This window comes from Pygocentrus nattereri, chromosome 4 (assembly GCF_015220715.1).
Source record: "Pygocentrus nattereri isolate fPygNat1 chromosome 4, fPygNat1.pri, whole genome shotgun sequence".
In the NCBI taxonomy this organism is placed as follows: domain Eukaryota; kingdom Metazoa; phylum Chordata; class Actinopteri; order Characiformes; family Serrasalmidae; genus Pygocentrus; species Pygocentrus nattereri.
Genome location: NC_051214.1, coordinates 37,319,123 through 37,337,838, shown reverse-complemented (window position 1 = coordinate 37,337,838; position 18,716 = coordinate 37,319,123). Strand labels below are relative to the sequence as shown.

Below are 18,716 nucleotides of genomic sequence, written 5' to 3'. Positions count from 1 at the left end.
TTATGCAGGGCAGGTGAGCAGTGTGTGACAACAGTGGCTGCAGGACTAACTTGACCCCTGCTGAGAAGCTGACGACGGGGAAGAAGAAGCCATCCGTGTTGAAGTCTTCAAACATTCCCTGCACAGGCTGGCCGTTGATGCGGAAGGACATGCTGGGTGCGCCGAGGTCCAAGCAGCAGCTTACCACATCATCTGAGTTCAGCAAGTGCTGGTTAATGGAGGCCACAGCCCGTGGGATTCTCCCTGTCACACACAGAGTGACTGGTTAGTAAGTGCTTTTTAATGCTTTGTATAGTGAAATGCTCCACCTTTTAGTTAAGCTTTGAGGGAAGAATTTCTGAAAGAGAATGTGATCATTCTTTTTCATTCTAATAATTCAAGCTATATAAATACTGTACTGTCAGAAACAATCATTAATTTATTTATTTTATTTATTTCCAGTCAAAATAAACATTAAGTATAAGTTATTCATTTTTTCAGGAGGTAACAAGTATAAGGTAATCAACTTGCACAAGAAAGGTGAAAGTCAAATGAAGTGAAGATTCCAACTAGAGACCTAGCAAACCACTAAAACTCCCACCATCAGATAAACAATACTTAAAGCCTATATCTCTGAGAGAGGAGAAAATCAAGCTCCACTCTTCCTTCATATCTGAAAAAAATCCACAGGTCTTTCTGGCCATCCTTCCACTGTGAGAAGACAACTCAATGATATGAGTCTGAAACTACGTGCAGCTGTCAAGAAACTCCTACTGTGAAAATGAAATAGACAAAAGACAATGCAATTCAAACATAGAAGCTGCTGGTGTTCTCAGAACACTGGAGTGAGCATCCCACAGTCCAGATCTCAACATCACTGAGCATGTTTGGGGTTACTTGGATTGTGAGAAGCAGAAAATGCAACCAACTTCTAAGACTGAACTTGGGAAAATATTCTTGCACATTTATTTGAAACACAGAAAGCCTCCTGAAAATAATCAAAGCTGTAATAAAGGCAAAAGGTGGACACACTAAAAAATTATATAATATTTGATTAATTACACACAGAAAGGCTTTTGTATAACTTTCTGTTAAATATATATTGTTAAATATATATTTTTTCCTGATGTTGAATCCTTGAATAACTTCTATGGCTGTTTTTACTAGAAATTAAATAACTGCCCATTGCCCATTAAATATTTGGGAACATTTGCATTTTCCAAGTAATGTTTGATATTAGTGTTACTTTTCAAATATAAAAGACAATATAAAGTTTTTTTTTTTTTTTTTACAAAAAAAGCTATGAGCCCTTTTTCATGTTTAATAGCTTCACTGGTTTTGCCTAAACAATATATTACGTTTTTTTTATTTTCCAAACTACTTTCCACCCAAAAGTGGTTTAAAAAGCTGAAAGGCTTGAGCAGTGATCAACTGACATCACAACGAGGATATAAAATAAATGGATTTTGGCATTTACCCAGGCATAATTATTCTCAAATCCCATCGTAAATATTGACACAAATATTTATGTGTGATATTCGTTTCCTCTAAATACACACAGTTTTTTTTTTACACAGTCAGGTTTGTATTAACTGCATCAGGTTTGTAATAGTGACATGCTCATCAGAATCCAGCAAGCACCTGACCACAAATGGAGACCATCAAAGCTGTAGGAGTAGAGATCGTCCCCTACACCATTCCCTCCCCAGCCCTCTCCACCTCCAGGGTACGGAGCGTAGCCTTTTGTGGTGGCCCAGCCTACGCGAAGGTGGGTGGGTGAGCTGGTCACAAAGTGGTCCACTTGGTCAATTATCAACTCAAAGTACCACTTCTTATACTGGGCTGAACCCTCGCTCATGCCCAGGAAGATGTTGGGTCTCATACTGCCAAAAAGACAAGATACTAGGTTTACCAAACAGATCTGCTGGGAAAGCGAGTGCTCAAATATTAAAATTAAGAAGAACATGAACAATCTCAAAATATCACACACGATACAAACATCTTGAGTACTTTTTTTGCAGAGTGCCATGTTTACCTTTGAACATCATTGACCAACTGTGTTTGGAGCAGCACATCCCTTCTGGGCAGCAGGTGTTCAGCAATGAAATTCTGATTGGCTCTGACTGCCACTCCATTGCAGACACAGAGAGAGCAGAGAATATCCAGAATCTGCAAGGGTGTCATGAGGAGAAAGTAGGTTAAGAAGAGCATTTTAATCAGTGGGCTTCCAATAATAATATAACACAACAATACAGCACTATGAGCTAAATGATCTTAAGTCTTAAGGCTATATAATGTTTTTGACTGGGCACCACTGGTCTAATTACACATTTTATTGATTTTCTAAATGCAGACCTTTTAAATGCAGTTAAAGAAGTTAACACAACATCTGCATGGAACAAATTTCTTTACTAAATTGAACATATTAAATATAAAAAAAAGCTTCTTGCAAGGTAAACTTTAATCCAAGTCAGGTATAGACAATTCCAGCATGTAATGAATTATGTGACCTTTCAAACCTCTCAGAGTGTTGTGCGAATACTTAACAGTAATGTACTCATCTAAGCAGCTAGCTAAGGATCTGAAACTACAAATAATTTACTCTTACAAAGCAAGAGAAGAAAAAAAAATGTCATTAAGAAATGGAAGTTGAGGAGAACTGTTAAGGTCAAGACATGATCTGGAAGACCAAGATAAAAAAAACTCTTAGACCAGGCAGGATAGGCAAAGCAAAACTCCTACATTACTGCCAAGAACCTAGAGGAATATTTGGCAGACACAAAGGTAAGTAATGCTCAGTCCACAAGAAAAGGGGCATCAGAAGGAAAACTTACCTGTCAGTGTCTGAAGTAGTCAGCATAGCACTTAGATAAACCAGAGGCATTTTTGAAACAAAAACTCTTTGGCCACAATTACCAAAGGCATGCTTTAAAGAAAAAGACCATCCCTTTGGAGTTGTTAGATAGCCAGCAGCATAGGAAATATTGTGGGAGGAGGGTATTCTACTAAATATGACCAAATCCTGATCATTAATGCTCTGATACAGTAAAAAACTAAAGATAAAAAGTTGGACATTTCAAGACAGTGATTCAAAATGTACATAAAAATCAACTCTGAACTACTTCAAGGAATGAAGGATTAAGATTCTGAAATGGTCACACACTTGAATATTGTGGAAATCTGTTAATACATCTCAAAAATGATGTGTATGCAAGACCAATGAATACATCAGAACTAGAAGAGTTACGCAAGAAAAAATGAAAAACAATTTTTAAATCCAAAATGAAAAGACTGTTAACTGGCTACAAGAAATATTATAATATTTATAATTATCATTAATATTTCAGCCAAATAGGGTTTTTCTAAGTACTGACTGAAAGCTGTTCACACTTTTGCACATTTATCTTTTCCAATAAGTAAAATTCAGCAAATAAATAGTGTGCATTAAAATATTCAGAAATATGTCATTTATTTTGTTTTGCACAGGGGTGTTATTATTTTGTTTTCACTTATAAAATCAACTAAATGTGTCATTTCACCATGCACAAGCTTTTGCATATAACTGTGTATTTAAACTCTACCACATAGAATGGTATGACAGTGAAGCATGACGGGCATCTTGAATAATGAGTTTATGAGTGTACTTGACCTAGATTTTACAAGGCAGTAGACTTCTTAACACCCTGGATCAACATATAAGGGTAAACATCTGCCCCTTGTTAAATTGGAGAGGAAACCAATAAACCTTTAATCTGAATTCCTGTCACATTCAGTAAACAAATCTCATCATCTTAATGTATTGTCCATTGACAGAAGCAATGAAACACTTGGGTTTTTATACAGGGATGCATTTAAAAAATTAAACTTGAAATATCAGTCTGTGTCTTATCCTGACAGTCATCTCAAGAAAGATTAAAGGTTTTTCTCAGGACGAGTGCTATTCTAAATTATTTACATTTCACATTTACATGGAACTGAAAAATCCATTTCAGAGGCACCTCATTTGCACTTAGTCATTTACACTCAGCAGAACTATCTCTAGTGTCTCAGTGTAGAGGGTATAATGTATGGGGCTGGAGTTAGAGCAGTGGCGCAGTGTGCTGTAGCAGATCCTTTCTTTTCTGCAGACAGCTATGTGTGAGGTGACTGCTTTTGCTGACCTTGTGGTTACGTCCATGCTTGTAGAGGAGAGAGATGATGGATTTGATGTGGTCTTTCTGGATGATGTTCAGAGCCTCTGGACTCTCTGTCAGGATACAGTGCAGGGCCTCGAGAATGCCTGCAGAGAGGACCAACTGTCAATAGCTTGTTTCTAAGTCTGTACAAGCTAACTTTGAAATACTGCAACATAGAGATGTTACAAGCACAAAAGCCGAAGACTGAAAGATGAGCAAGCATACCTCAGCAATTTAAAGCTTTCTATTAATGCTGCAGCCACTGGACTACATGCCACTGCACTAAATACTGAATATAGGATGCTTTGCATGATACTCATAAAATCATTTTAGAGTAACAGTGAATATATCAAAACTATAAAATATCATATTTTAGAATAAGTACAACAAAGAGTAATATTGGCCTCATACCAAATAAGGCTATTTAGACAAATCCTCCCTCAAAAAATATATGACTGGCTTAAATTCATTAATGAGGAAAGGCATTGTCGACAGAATGATTGTAATTCAACATTTTCAAACTCTGATTGACCAAAGATTCTGAAAGAATACACTTAAAAAAAATTGAAGTAAAAAATAATTTAAAAAGAACTAAGGTAAGAAGGGCCGTGTGGGTAAGGCAGATTGGACACTAAACATGAATCATTGATTAATCTTACAGAAGCAAGCATCTTGCAGTCGATCCATGCTGTCAATCTGGCTTCTTAAATGTACTAGAATGTATAAGCATGTAGAATTGATGCTCTCTGTGTCCATCCGCATCTTCTATTACCATATAAAAGATGCACAAAGCTGGATGCACTTTAAGCAATTGTGTGGGTTAATTCAGAGCACATTTCAGATCGGTAAGCGCATATTATTATTTTAATTAGTTGCTTTATTATTGGACTAATTTGAGTAAATACAACCCCAATTCCAATGAAGTTGGGATGTTGTGTAAAACATAAATTAAAACAGAATATGATGATTTGCAAATCCTTTTCAACCTATATTCAGTTGAATACACTACAAAGACAATATATTTAATGCTTAAATGGATAAACTTTATTGTTTTTTGCAAATATTCACTTATTTTGAATTTGATGCCTGCAACACATTCCAAAGACGTTGGGATAGGGGCAACAAAAGACTGGGAAAGTAGAGAAATGCTCAAAAAACACCTGTTTGGAACATTCCACAGGTGAACAGGTTAATTGGAAACAGGTGAGTGTCATGATTGGGTATAAAGGGAGCATCCCTGAAAGGCTGTCGTTCACAAGCAAGGATGGGGTGAGGTTCACCACTTTGTGAACAACTGCGTGAGCAAATAGTCCAACAGTTTAAGAACAACGTTTCTCAACAGGCAATTGCAAGGAATTTAGGGATTTCATCATCTACAGTCCATTATATCATCAAAAGATTCAGAGAATCTGGAGAAATCTCTGCAAGTAAGCGGCAAGGCAGAAAACCAACATTGAATGCCCATGACCTTCGATCCCTCTGTGCATTAAAACCGACATCATTCTGTAACGGATATTACCACATGGGCTCAGGAACACTTCAGAAAACCATTGTCAGTGAACACAGTTCGCCGCTCCATCTACAAGTGCAAGTTAAAACTCTGCCATGCAAAGCAAAATCCATAAATCAACAACACCCAGAAACGCCGCTGGCTTCTCTGGGCTCGAACTCATCTGAGATGAACTGACACAAAGTGGAAAAGTGTCCTGTGGTCTGATGAGTCCACATTTCAAATTGCTTTTGGAAATCATGGACGTCGTGTCCTCCAGGCCAAAGAGGTAAAGGACTGTCTGGATTGTCATCAGCGCAAAGTTCAAAAGCCAGCATCTCTGATGGTATGGGGGTTTGTTAGTGCCCATGTCATGGGTAACTTACACATCTGTGAAGGCACCATTAATGCTGAAAGGCTGCTTATTTCAGCAAGACAATGCCAAGCCACATTCTGCGCATGTTACAACAGCGTGGCTTTGTAGTAAAAGAGTGCAGGTACTAGACTGGCCTGTCTGCAGTCCAGACCTGTCTCCCATTGAAAATGTGTGGCGCATTATGAAGCACAAAATACAACAACAGAGACCCCGGACTGAAGTTGTACATCAAGCAAGAATGGGAAAGAATTCCACCTACAAAGCTTCAACAATTAGTGTCCTCAGTTCCCAAATGCTTACTGAGTGTTGTTAAAAAGAAAGGTGATGTAACACGGTGGTAAACATGCCCCTGTCCCAACTTCTTTGGAATGTGTTGCTGGCATCAAATTCAAAATGAGTGAATATTTGAAAAAACAATAAAGTTTATCCGTTTGAACATTAAATATCTTGTCTATGTAGTGTATTCAATTGAATATAGGTTGAAAAGGATTTGCAAATTATCATATTCTGTTACACAAAGTCCCAACTTCATTGGAATTGGGGTTGTATGTGAAAAAATGTAGCAGAATATGACTAATATCAGACTTATATTCCTAGTCATGTTTTCTTGTTCAAAACACTTTCAAGACAAACTAAATAAAAAACATCTTTGTTAGAACACATGTTGTTCACACATCAAATAAATGAAACAACACCATCTGTTCATGGAATCCTTGTAAACATTCAACAACCCTATCTAGAGCCATTCTCATCAGAGGGTGAATGCCACCTTGGTAGTCTTTTCCCAGGTCTCTTACTGTGGCAATTTCTTGTTGGTCTGCAGAGCATTAGCGTGCTCAAACTTCAGTATCACTTGTGTGGGGTAGTGATGACATCCACAATGCTATCCTTTTGAGCAAGTTTTTAAAAAAATGCTAAAAGCCCTTTAAATTCTGTCAAACATTAATGGTAAGTGGACCCGTACAAATGGTCTAAAATTACTTGAAAAAAATAACTGCTAAATTAACTTCCAGTAAAAGTTACAAACATATTTTCCTTCCCTTATAAGTCATCGTTTTGAAGATACAAAGTTTGGTTCCCACAGCAACGATACACATTAAACCTATGTGTATCATTGCTGTGTATCTACATTACAGAATTACAATTCTAAATATATAAAAACTGATTCAGAACTTTTAAATGAGGATAGAAGATGGGAGAACCTGAGAGTGCAAGTGATAAATACCTGATGAGGATTCCAGCCGCTCCAATTTGCTGACCAGCCAGTCTAGTTTGCGAGAGAACTGAGTACAGTTGGGTCTGTTTCCCCGGATCAGGGCAGCTGGAGGACGAGAACAAAAAGCAATAAAGGTCCTGCCTTCTTTTCATTAATAATAAACCTCTGACCATTACTGCATGTCCTTCACATCCTTCACGCACACGGTGGTCCACCTGATGGGTGATATTCTGAAAACAATTTACTGGTGTGCTTAAGGCAGACTGTGAATAAAATGCTAAATGAGAGTCTGTGAGCTAACAGATTCATTCCTCAGGGAGTAATCCATCAAAAGCAACAGCAGGCAGAGAACTCTGAAGGGAGATTGGAATCACACTTATGACTTGCGTGGGAGCCCAAACACCCCGAGCAGGGCAGCATTGTGAGGCAGTAAATGGATCTGTCAGAGATACTGAAAGCGGGCGGATGTCACCAGCCCGATGCGTCATGCCCACTGTCCTGCACCCCAGACACAGCTTTTCCTGAGGGTGACCTCCACTCTTTTTCTGGGGGACAGGAAGTCTTGTAAAGCCTCAGCAGGAGGGCCTGATAAATGTGGAGGCAGTCAAGGTGAACCAAGGCAGGTTTTCACAATCACAAACCCACAGAGCATATTTAAAATGCAACAAAAGCAGAGCAGAAGCTTCAAAAAGCAGATATCTTTCAATAGAGAAATGTTAAATGAAATAACAGTCTCATTTAATTATTACTCAATAAACAAAGAAATAAGAGCATTTTTGTTAAAAGATCACACACCTTGTGACCTTCAATTTAACTATCTATAGCATAATTTAAACGAACTTAGGACAAGGTTAGGGTATGAATGTTGAAGTTATTATTTGGTCCACAACACATAATCAGGATGTCATAAATAAAGTGCCACACTTAACCAGTGTAGGGGCAAATTAGCCATTTTCTGATTAATTATGTCTAAACTGTAACAAAATACTTCACTTATTATTTGCTGGAAAAACAAAGTCACTATTCATTATTTTACTTTTAAGTTACTCTCTAAAACCCATACAAACCTGTACCATTTGGAAACTGAAATGGTCATTTCAATACTTTAGAAAGAAATGGGCAATCATTTAAAAGATATTACTCTACAAGTAATTGGACAGTTTGTGCCAGTGTCCAATTACTTGTAGAGTGTGCTGAGACTGCAATGTCCTTCATGTTATAAGCACTTACTAGCTAAATGTGTGTCTGTTATTACATTCTTACCAAGCAGCTCATAGAGAAGATTAAGAATGTCTTTCCATGCCTCTGCAGCCTCCTCGCCTGCAAATTCCTCAAACTCAGCTGCACTGTTGTACACATTGAGCCGGTCAATGCAAACAGAGACTAGTGTGAGCATTCCCTAGAATAGCCAAACAAAGAAACAAAACATCATCCATCACTATGGTCTGCGTTTCTCTCTCTGGTTTCTTTTCCCCAAGCTTCCCACAAGTGTTAAACAAACAATTGTATGTTTTTATAGCAGCTTGAGATAATTAGACTGTCACTTTATTAAGCATTTGATCCCATGTAGCATTGTGAATTTCTGTATGTAAATAAGCATGTTTAAACATAATATGTTGACATTGATGTCTTATTTGATGAGAAACTTATTTAAACCCTTAAATGCACAGGTGTTTCATCTAATGTTTGTCTATGCTTTAGTCCGGGTGCCGGACAGATGTCTGTCAACAAAGTGATCAACAAACTGCCATGATAGAGTAAAACTGTCAAAATATTTTATTCACAAGAACAAAACAATACAATCTGTTATATTTTCATATATTAGTTTGCCACTAAAACAATGGAATATGAGGTCACTGATTCAACATGAAGTACACAAGGTTAAAAGGAAATTTAGCTGACCTCTCATGTGCATTGAACTCACCTCCTCTTTGAAGAGATCCTGGCGTTTGATGAGTGAGCGAAGCTGCCGCTGCTTCTCCTCATGATCCAGTTCTGAATCAGGCTGCTGGAAGTAAGCAATGAGATCATTGAGGGTCTGCAGCACTTCTCCCACAGGAAGACTCACCTCTGAGGCTTTCTCTCCCTTCAATGCGTCCAGCCCTCTGAAACACAGCAAGACAGAAAGTTACTGAAAAAGAGCATTAAATAACGTTCAGATTGCAACTGTGCTGTTCAGTGATTCTGGCTGCCAACACTCCCAGTATGGAGAATGAGTAAATGTCTGTACTACAGTCAAGAACAGTGATAGAGGTTGTACTGGACCTGATGAACTGTGTGAAGAGCTGGGTGGTGTTGCGGATGATGCGGGCCGCTCTGGACTCCTCGTGCTGGCAGAGCTGCAGAATTAACCCATCGTCCATGTGGCCCTCTGGATAGAGGAATGCCTGTGCACAACAGAGATTCAAATTAATTCTGACTAACAGCCTTACAACATACTCAACATAGCATATTTAGACATAGTCCTCCTTTAACAGCTTCAATTGCAAGGGCCCGTATGCAGGCCCATATTTCATTTTTTTGGACATTCTAACTACACAACATATTGCTTTTAAAATTATTACCAAATAATTAGCAATACTTACTGAATAAATCTGAATAATACACCTTTAGTTCAATAGCTAAAGGTGTTATTATTACTATGAATATGGTTCATTTGTATAAACTAAAGTAAAAACTGATCATGAAAGCCTAAAAACTGTCATGGAATTCCAACATGACTCTACCCCCTTCCTATCTGTAACCTTGCATTTCCAATCTAGCTCCTCCCTGAAAGTAGTGTCCATTTACCTCAGTCTTCCTGTTATCTCTGTTGTATAATAATGAACATTGCTTATTTCAGCAAGCTTCAGATGTCCATCCAATTAAAAAGTCTTAATCTCCCATTCTTTACAAAAAATAATCAGCCTGTAAATTCAAAAACTATCTTTTATTAATTTTTGATGTGTTTGTCTGTAGGTACTGATTAATCAGCACGTACGAACATTCATGACACTCATCAAAAGATCAATTATAAAACAGTTATGATTATGAAATCTGACTGGCTGAGCCATGTTCAAAACCATTATACACACACACATTTTATAAGCCGCTTATCCTTCTGGGACGTGTGGGGAGCTGGTCTTTGGGCATAGGGCTCAAAGCCATTATAATATATTTTATATATGCACATTTATGAGCAACATATCAGCTGAATACTGCACATATGAACCAAGATATTAAAAAGTGTTCCCTGTATGCAGGGGTCCACTTCCACTTTCCACCCCCTTTGGATCTCTTCTGATCTTTATCAACATAATAGTATGATGCTAACTGACAACAGCAGAGCTAACAAAAATGAGTGAAAACATTTTGAATAAAAAGAAACAGCAGTATTGCAGAACTGAATCATGCTGTGGGCTATAAAATACTTGTTTTACAGCTTGAGTACCATGTTATTTAAATAGCTGGGATCGGTGCATCCAAGCAAATGTATTATTGGTTGGTATAGTGTAGTGGGTAACACCTCTGCCTTCTGCGCTGTGGACTGGGGTTCAGTCCCCCGCCTGTATAAGCACCCTACACTATACCAATAAGAGTCCTTGGGCAAGACTCCTAACACCACCTTCGCCTACCTGTGTAAATTGATCAAACTGTAATTCACTCTGGGTAAGAGCATCTGCCAAATACCGTAAATGTAATTAACAGCTTGGTTGTTTAAGATAAGGAAAAAGACAGAATCAGACTAGTATCAGTATCGGCAGATACTCAAGGTTGTGGTTGCGGTATCTATCGAATGCACACTGAATGCACTGCATGATGGACAGAAGTCACACAAACGTCACTCTTAAAGATTGTGGTATCAGTATTGGTATCAGACAGTGGTATTGAGACACCCCTAGTCATAAATACTATTTTAGCAGCCCACTTAATTTTTAATAGGCCACACCTAGCTGAATCAACTGCCTGTTCAACAGCAATGCATACGATTTTCTGTACAGTGATTCATTATTCTGGTCTGAGAGAGTGTTTTTCCTACTCTAATCCAACTAATCTATCAATTAACACACCCTTACTGAGCTCCAGTAGGTTAGTTAAAAAGGGAAAACAATAAAATGCGATCACTGAATGGTCAATATGTTCATGGTGCATGTTGTATCAGTGTGTCACTGTGGCGTTAGACAGTGACTGCACCATGGGTGCAGAGGTGGCCATGTTGTTTCTGGATTGTGTCCCAGAATCAAGCTGCATGCCACAGCGCTGGGGAGACGAGCTCTCCGTCCATATGCCTAATCCTGACCACTCTCACAAAACACACTGTCGCCATGCCTCCCTCATTATCACATTTAAAACGTGGCCTCATATGTCCTGCACTCTGACCAGAGTCTACTGCTGTTACGCTTGAGCTGACATGGGCCTGTCTCACAAAACCTCTAATCTGGGCTCAGCTCATAATTTATACTTGACAGATGTGGTCATTCAAACCGCAATGATGTAACTGCATCAATGTGACTGGGAGATTAAGTTCAGATGCAGTTTCAGACCTCCTGAGATTACTGAGTGGGCTGCATGCTGTGCGTTTTTCTTTGCAACTCATAAACCCCTTCCCTTCTCTATGTAGAGCTTGTAAGTCAAAGTGATATAGCACGAATACTTTTTCTCCCCTAGCCTGTGTAAGTGTGTCTATGATTCATGATGGGTAATTTGCATAAATCTGGTGATTGACTACTATATACATAGAAAAAAGAGCAATCAATTACTTCAAAAGGATTCATTTTAAGTGCTGAGGAACCTCATTTTGCAATTAACATGGAATACCAATGTCGAGGAGCATTTTACCACCAAACTGCAAAGTAATTAGTTTTATAGCCCCATTTAATTCTCAACGTGAAAAATGATGCGGGACTGTTTTGAACACGCTTCTTCTGGCTTGCCATATGCGGCTGGTATAAAAGGTACCTTGATTAACATAGGAATGTTACCATGTATAATGTGCTTAATTCAAAGCATCAATTTAATAACAGAAACAGAGCTGGGCTGTGTTGTAAATAAGCGTTTTTCATTTGCCTTTATCACTGAATCAAGAGTATTGTCATACTTGGCTTGCTTTGGAAGTTCATACAGCCATACTGGCTGCAGCCAGAAAAGCAAACCCTCTAGTTCAGCAAAAAAGACAATTCAAGAGTTTTGAATTTCTTTGGACAAATAGGTGGTTACGTAGTGTTTACTGTACTACTACATTGCCTCCAAATCCTCACCCTTCTCTTAAGCAGACCCAAGCGGGAAGATTTTGCATCTGGTGCCTGGTAGGACAGCCAGAGTCCCGTAGCCACGTGCATAATGAAGCAAACAGAATCACCATACTTGATCTCTGCCACCCCCATGCCATCAATGTCCCGCTTTGGACCAGGGTCCACTTTTTCCTGCCAAGGAGAAGACAAGGCAAATGAGTCTCACACAGCAATTAGAGAGGTAGCTGATTTGGCAATGCTCGTCCATCTCTCCATGACTAATGAATCACTATAATAATGATGAACTCATAGGCTGACAATTAGGAACTGAGAAGACACTGTACCAATTACAAACATGGAAAATTCAAAAAGAGTGTCGCATTATAAGCATACAACTCATTTAAGGGTGTGAGATGGAGCAGAAAGTCACAGATATCATGTGAATTATTGCAGGATGCGAGTTATTGATCTGTCTCATTGGGAGAATGTTTCATCATTGTGGGCACCACTGAGTTTTAAAACACATCATTAATCCATATTTAACCTTTCCTGCAACTAAATCATACCTTGCTTGGCCTAAAGCAGAAAGAGGTGGAAGTGGTGTCAGACTTCTCTCTGTCCACCAGCACCAGGCCACGGTCCTCTGTCTGGCCCAGGTAGTGGCCAGTGGACAGATGACGCAGACGAAAGGGCTGACCCCATCGAATATGACTTCCACTCCAGCTGTGTGACACAAGAGCACACAAAACCCATGTTTAAATTCCACGCTACAGAACAACATATTGTTCACTGTCTCTTGGGGTGATCTAGAGTTTATCTATGCATGAGACATCAAGGTAAAAAAACAAATCAAACAAAAAAAAAAAAAAAATATGACCATAACTAATGATTAGGCTTTATACATACAGTACATGCAAAAGTCAGAAAACAACCCTTCATTATACAATTTCCAGTCATAGCAGCCTTTAAGTACAAGTCATTCATTTTTCAACATTAAGAAAAAAAAAGTAGAACATATATTTAACAGTAAATTGAAAAGTCTAAATAACTAAATTTAATAAAAAATTTTTAGTATTTAGAGCGTTCACCATTTGCCTTTAATATAGTTTCTGTTCTTTTCTGGAGACTTTCTTTCAGTTTTTCACATAAATTTGCATGGATATTTTCCAACACCTCCAAGGTACTGTCCTAGAAGTTGCTTGCATTGTCTACTTCTGATGACAACGTAATCATAAAACATTCATTTAGTGGGTAGTCAAGTCTTGCAAGGTTGTAAGGAGTGCCATTTCTCTAGAATTTTTCATATTTAAAAAATTAATCAATTAAACCCCAGTTTTGGAAACTCTTACATTATCTTACAGTTAATGTTATTATACATATATTCTGAAAATCAACTTTTACTTAATGGCCATTTTGATGGGTAATTAAATGAGTGCTGATCTCTGACTTTTGCACAGTACTGCAGAAAAAGCTTTCTTCAAGGATTTTTATCCTTTAATACAGTATTTACACAGTGTTGCAGAATGAAATGACAGTTGATGACTTCCCTCTGTCTATCAATACTATGACATAGTAAAGAATTCAATATTCCAACTTTTTGTTTGCATAGGTTAAAACCACATTAATGTTGTATTCTGCCTATGGGCAAACCAAATCATGCATGTTAATTTGACTTGGAAGGACACAGTCATTAGTGTGTCTAAAATTAGCATATGCATATTAGCATACACGTGACAGGTAAAAAGGAGACAAGATGTTAATTAAGGTGTAAATTCATTCAAAAACACTGGTGCTCAGATGACACCAAGAGTTTCTATATATACATTTTTTGCCATAGCATTATTTTGGTATCAGTCATTCTGGGATCAGGGATCAGAATCAGAGATACTACTGGAAGTGAAGTAAACACTTTGGCATAGGCAGTCCCATTTTAGTGTTCATTCACCTGATCCAGCTCTGAGCTGCAGAAAAGATTTTCGTGCAGGAGACAGCTCCCAGTGCATGAAGAACTTTGCAAACTGAACTAACTTCAAACTACTGTCTGGGAGTTCTCATCTATAATTGAATGTGACAGCTCAAAGAGAGCAATGTCATCTAAAATTTAGCCATCTGAGTCCAAACCCAGGCAGCTCTGTATGAGTGGTTTTCTGTCTGTGCGTGCGATGGTGTGTTCATTCACCTGATCCGAAGTGGCTCCAACCTCCACAGAGACCTGGCCTTGGACACTCCTTTCCCAGCCTCATAGTTCACCAGCCTGTGGCAGCAGACAACACTTAGAGACTGACTCTTCTCACTTAGAGAATGCAAATCCTACACAGGCTTGCAAAGGTTAGCCAAATGTACTTAGGAATGATTAGGGACAGCATAAACCTAATGATAATATACCTCTTTGTGTTTCATCTCAAACTATATTAAATTTGATAGCTGTATACAATTACGTCTTTTTAAAAATCATGATGGAAGTCAATATTCCACTACATTCTCCTCATAAAGCACCCACCAGCACAAGTCATGTTTACATACTACAAATCTAAACATAGCAGTGGTTCTGGTTTCATATTTATTTAAACTGTTGTTGATTTTATTGTTTTTAGTGTACAATTCTTACAGTTGAAGTAAGTAGTAATAAATACAGAATTGTAAAACATTGTAATAAATAGCCATTATAAGCTGTTATTTTGAGGCCCTAAAAATCTGAGATGGTGCAGCCCACCTCTGCTGTTCCTCAGACTGGTCAGATCCCGGTATTGTCAGACTCTCATCATGTCCATGGAACAAACGGATCACATGCCCACCCCGTAAATATCCTAAGGATACACAAAGTGAAATTGTCTACAGGAGCTTATATTTTTAATAAAGCATAGAAAAAAAACGTATATTTATAAAATAAAGGCATCTGAGCGGTTTCTGATCATGGAAAGTCTGTTTACAGACTGCTTGCCTTAATTTAGTGGAAACACTGAAAACAGGTCATATATGTGTAAACATAGGGGTAGGAATGGCCTCAAATTATGGTCTGGGGAAACACTTATTTGAGGTTTGCTGTAGTTTGTTGTGTGTATGCTGTTTGAAGTGAACTGACCCACTGCCACATTGCTGCCAGAACAGGTAGGCTGTACGTTCCACAGTGTTTGCATGAAAGAAGCATCCACTTGTATATTTCCATTGGACATAGACAGGTGCTGCAATAAAGACAGGCCTAATTACTATCCCCCACAAAGAAGAAACACAAAACAGGCAACAAGAGAACAATCCATTAGGTGTGGTCAGCTGTAATTGTGAGCATAATTCCCTGAGTTTCAGCAGGACTAAAAGTTCCTTTATCAACCAGCTGGCATTGGGTGGAAGGAAGGAAACACCTTGGACAAGTCACAAGTCCATCACAGGGCATTCATTAATTCATTAAACCTCAATCCACATCTCAAAGAACCAGTTTCCATGTTCAAAAGCAACTGTTAATTTGCTGTCTATTTCCTTATTAACAGCTTTTTGAAAGCTACACAAAATGGACAGAAACAGTTGTGGGTTGTTTTTTTCCCTCAAATCTGCAACAAGAGTGGAGGCTGGTTTTCTCCTCTGAGAGATGGAAGCGTCAAGTACTGCTTATCTGATGGCAACAGTTTTAGTTGTCTACCATGTCTGGCGTATTTGTCAGAAGTGGAGGTACAAGTGGATTATTTTAGGTGTAATCACCTAAGAAATCTCTCCTGAAAAATACTTACTTAATAGCTATTTTCACTTGAGATTGAATAAATGGAGGGTGTTAATTTTGAAAATCTTTTTGTACTGTGTCAAGAGGTTGACCAATCGATGAACTAGACCTTCAGGAATTCAGAGATAGGGATCAGCTTCTGACAGGGATTGATAAAAACCATGGAAACCACACAGAAATTACTAAAATCCTTAAAATACCAAGTGACTTGGAAATTTTATTATTTTTATTATTTATTTTTCTCTATCATCTCAGCACTGACATCTGGTCCAGGGAGAATATTCTTTTAAATTATCTACATTCTAAAACATAATTGTCTGGCAGAGAGGTTTGAAAAGTTGTTTGTAGTCTATATGTGGAAAATGATACTCACCAGGTATCTCTCTGAAGACACACTGACCAAGATGAGATCATCACCAATTCGAACCTTTTCACCTTCAGATCTTTGCTTTGAGGCTGGGTGGATGGTCCACCAACAAGCTTCCCCTATGAGCAGTAAACAGAAAGTTAATAAAACAAAAAAATAAAGATACAGTTACTTTGACTAATCTCCAGAACTACAAATAAATCAGTCAAACTGAATAAATAAAATCTTTGCCACTGGTGCTGTGAAAGACATTTCCGCTGAGTTCCGCTGGGACTCCAATCGTGGCCTTCTCAAATAATCATATCTGATTATCATCTTCCGCTATTCTGGGGGCCACAATACATAAAAATAGTAAGGCCTCTGTGTTTCAGTGTGGATGTCTGGAAGGGTCTGGAAGCAGCCCACTGAGATGATGAATGAAGTTGCTCCTGTTCTTTGATTCAAATGTCACAAAGCACAGTGACCAGAAAACTGCTGGACTTTGATTTCAAAGCAATCTAAAAGGGGTTTAGCTATTGAACAATCTTCAGTCATTTAGTTGTCTATTTCAGTCTGGCATACCTGTTGAATCCTCTTGTAATCCGACATCAAACGACAGCTTGTCTGTCTGAGACCTTGAAGTCTTTAGACAGGCCAGATACTGTGAGGAAAACAGTTCAGAAAAAAAGTTGGGAAAGAACATCAGAAAATAGCAATTAAGAGGCTCAAACATTACAGAACTGCTAATAAAATAAACGATACTTGCACATGGCAGTTAGCATGCTGTATAGACAGCAAGTCTAGCTGAAATACCCAGTCACACACCATACACATCATACTCAGTTTTATTTATTTCATTTAATACATAAATGGACTTTACTACTACAAAGTTGGTCCATTCATTAATACCACCCAGTAACATCTACATAGCCATGTCTGTCTCTATAATTTATATTGCAGCACTCATTGACAATGAGATTGAATCTGCAGTAGCTGTAAGCAGCAAGAGCCTAGTTAATCCACCTCCTCAGTGACTTTAATCAGTGTGGCACATTCTCACCATTCCACTAAAGGAATGCCTCAGTAGGATGGCATGACCGTACAGCAGTGTCCGATGTCCGCCCCCCTGCCCTGCCTGTAGAAAAGGAGAGAAGGACAGGGAGAGAGGAATTTAGCGAGCAGTAGTATAAATCTTGAGATGGGGACCAAAAAGTTACTATGTTTCACAGCAACTTTTCAGAGTAGTTGTTTTTCTCAAAAACAACCAAGCACATGCTGGGCTACTCGGTTGTGTATGTTAGAGGAAGATTTCCCGTTCATTTGTTAAACGAGAAAAAATTTCGTTGTTGTACCGTAGATGAGGAAATGTGGAGGGAAAAAAAGTGCCCCTTGAAACAGCAAAACAACTTCAAAAGAACTTCATAAAAGCAGGGAAAATGTATGAAAAATACCACAATGTTTGCTAAAAATGCAAAGTCAAAAACAGAGACATACTTACCCGTCTTATAAACCTCTGAAAGCATTAAGGAAACAAAAGTTTCTCTTTGTAAAAGCTTAAATTTACAATATATGCATTGTATTAGGCAAAACTGGCAACATCAAAATAACATCATAAAATCACCCACTAACAAAAACTGTTGCTCAGAGGACACTATTAATCATTAGTTATGAATGAGGGTTTCTTGTCCCTGTAGACTATACAACATGGTGGACCAAATAACAAATGGAGGAAAAGACACCGTGTAAATAAATAGCCCTTCCTCTCATCCCTTCGTCTTTAACTTTTTGTCAAGCTGACATCATAATATTAAAGGCTTGTTCATTATTTTAAATTGATTTATTTCAGATATCCTCTTCATTCACAAGCTATATTGACGAAACAAAAACAGTAATTGACTGCCTACTACTTTATGAGAGATATGTTTGCAAATGTAAGTTGAAAATGCTATTATATAACCAAAAGGTGCTATAAGGATTTCAAACAGCTAAACTCACTGTTTCTGTTAATAGATTAAAGATACAATCAAAAAGGGTACATGAAAGAAAGAAGTAAGAGAAAAAAAGATGAAATATGCACATTTGTGTCTCAAGACATGTTCACCCTGGAATCAACATTCCAGAACATTTCCTCTTCCGTGGTACCCTTGAAATTTCAGTTGTGAGAATACATGACCTCAAACCACAGATAAAGTCAAATACGTCAAATACATATT

The 18,716-nt window shown here is 38.1% G+C and overlaps 1 protein-coding gene across 7 annotated transcripts in view; it reads right to left on the bottom strand.

Annotated features, from left to right (window-relative positions):
* Positions 1-18,716, bottom strand: part of ryr3 (ryanodine receptor 3) — a 117,621-nt gene that overhangs the window by 72,584 nt on the left and 26,321 nt on the right. For all 7 annotated transcript variants that reach the window (XM_037537721.1, XM_037537722.1, XM_017682105.2 and 4 more), the window contains 16 exons: positions 17,564-17,638; positions 17,086-17,164; positions 16,531-16,643; positions 15,528-15,627; positions 15,159-15,252; positions 14,625-14,699; positions 13,012-13,168; positions 12,473-12,637; positions 9,501-9,622; positions 9,160-9,340; positions 8,499-8,634; positions 7,245-7,340; positions 4,140-4,258; positions 2,015-2,148; positions 1,621-1,862; positions 51-243 (listed from right to left, as the gene is read on the bottom strand). In XM_037537721.1, coding sequence (XP_037393618.1) covers positions 51-243; positions 1,621-1,862; positions 2,015-2,148; positions 4,140-4,258; positions 7,245-7,340; positions 8,499-8,634; positions 9,160-9,340; positions 9,501-9,622; positions 12,473-12,637; positions 13,012-13,168; positions 14,625-14,699; positions 15,159-15,252; positions 15,528-15,627; positions 16,531-16,643; positions 17,086-17,164; positions 17,564-17,638 — 2,081 coding nt within the window. The remainder of the gene's footprint in view (positions 1-50; positions 244-1,620; positions 1,863-2,014; positions 2,149-4,139; positions 4,259-7,244; positions 7,341-8,498; positions 8,635-9,159; positions 9,341-9,500; positions 9,623-12,472; positions 12,638-13,011; positions 13,169-14,624; positions 14,700-15,158; positions 15,253-15,527; positions 15,628-16,530; positions 16,644-17,085; positions 17,165-17,563; positions 17,639-18,716) is intronic.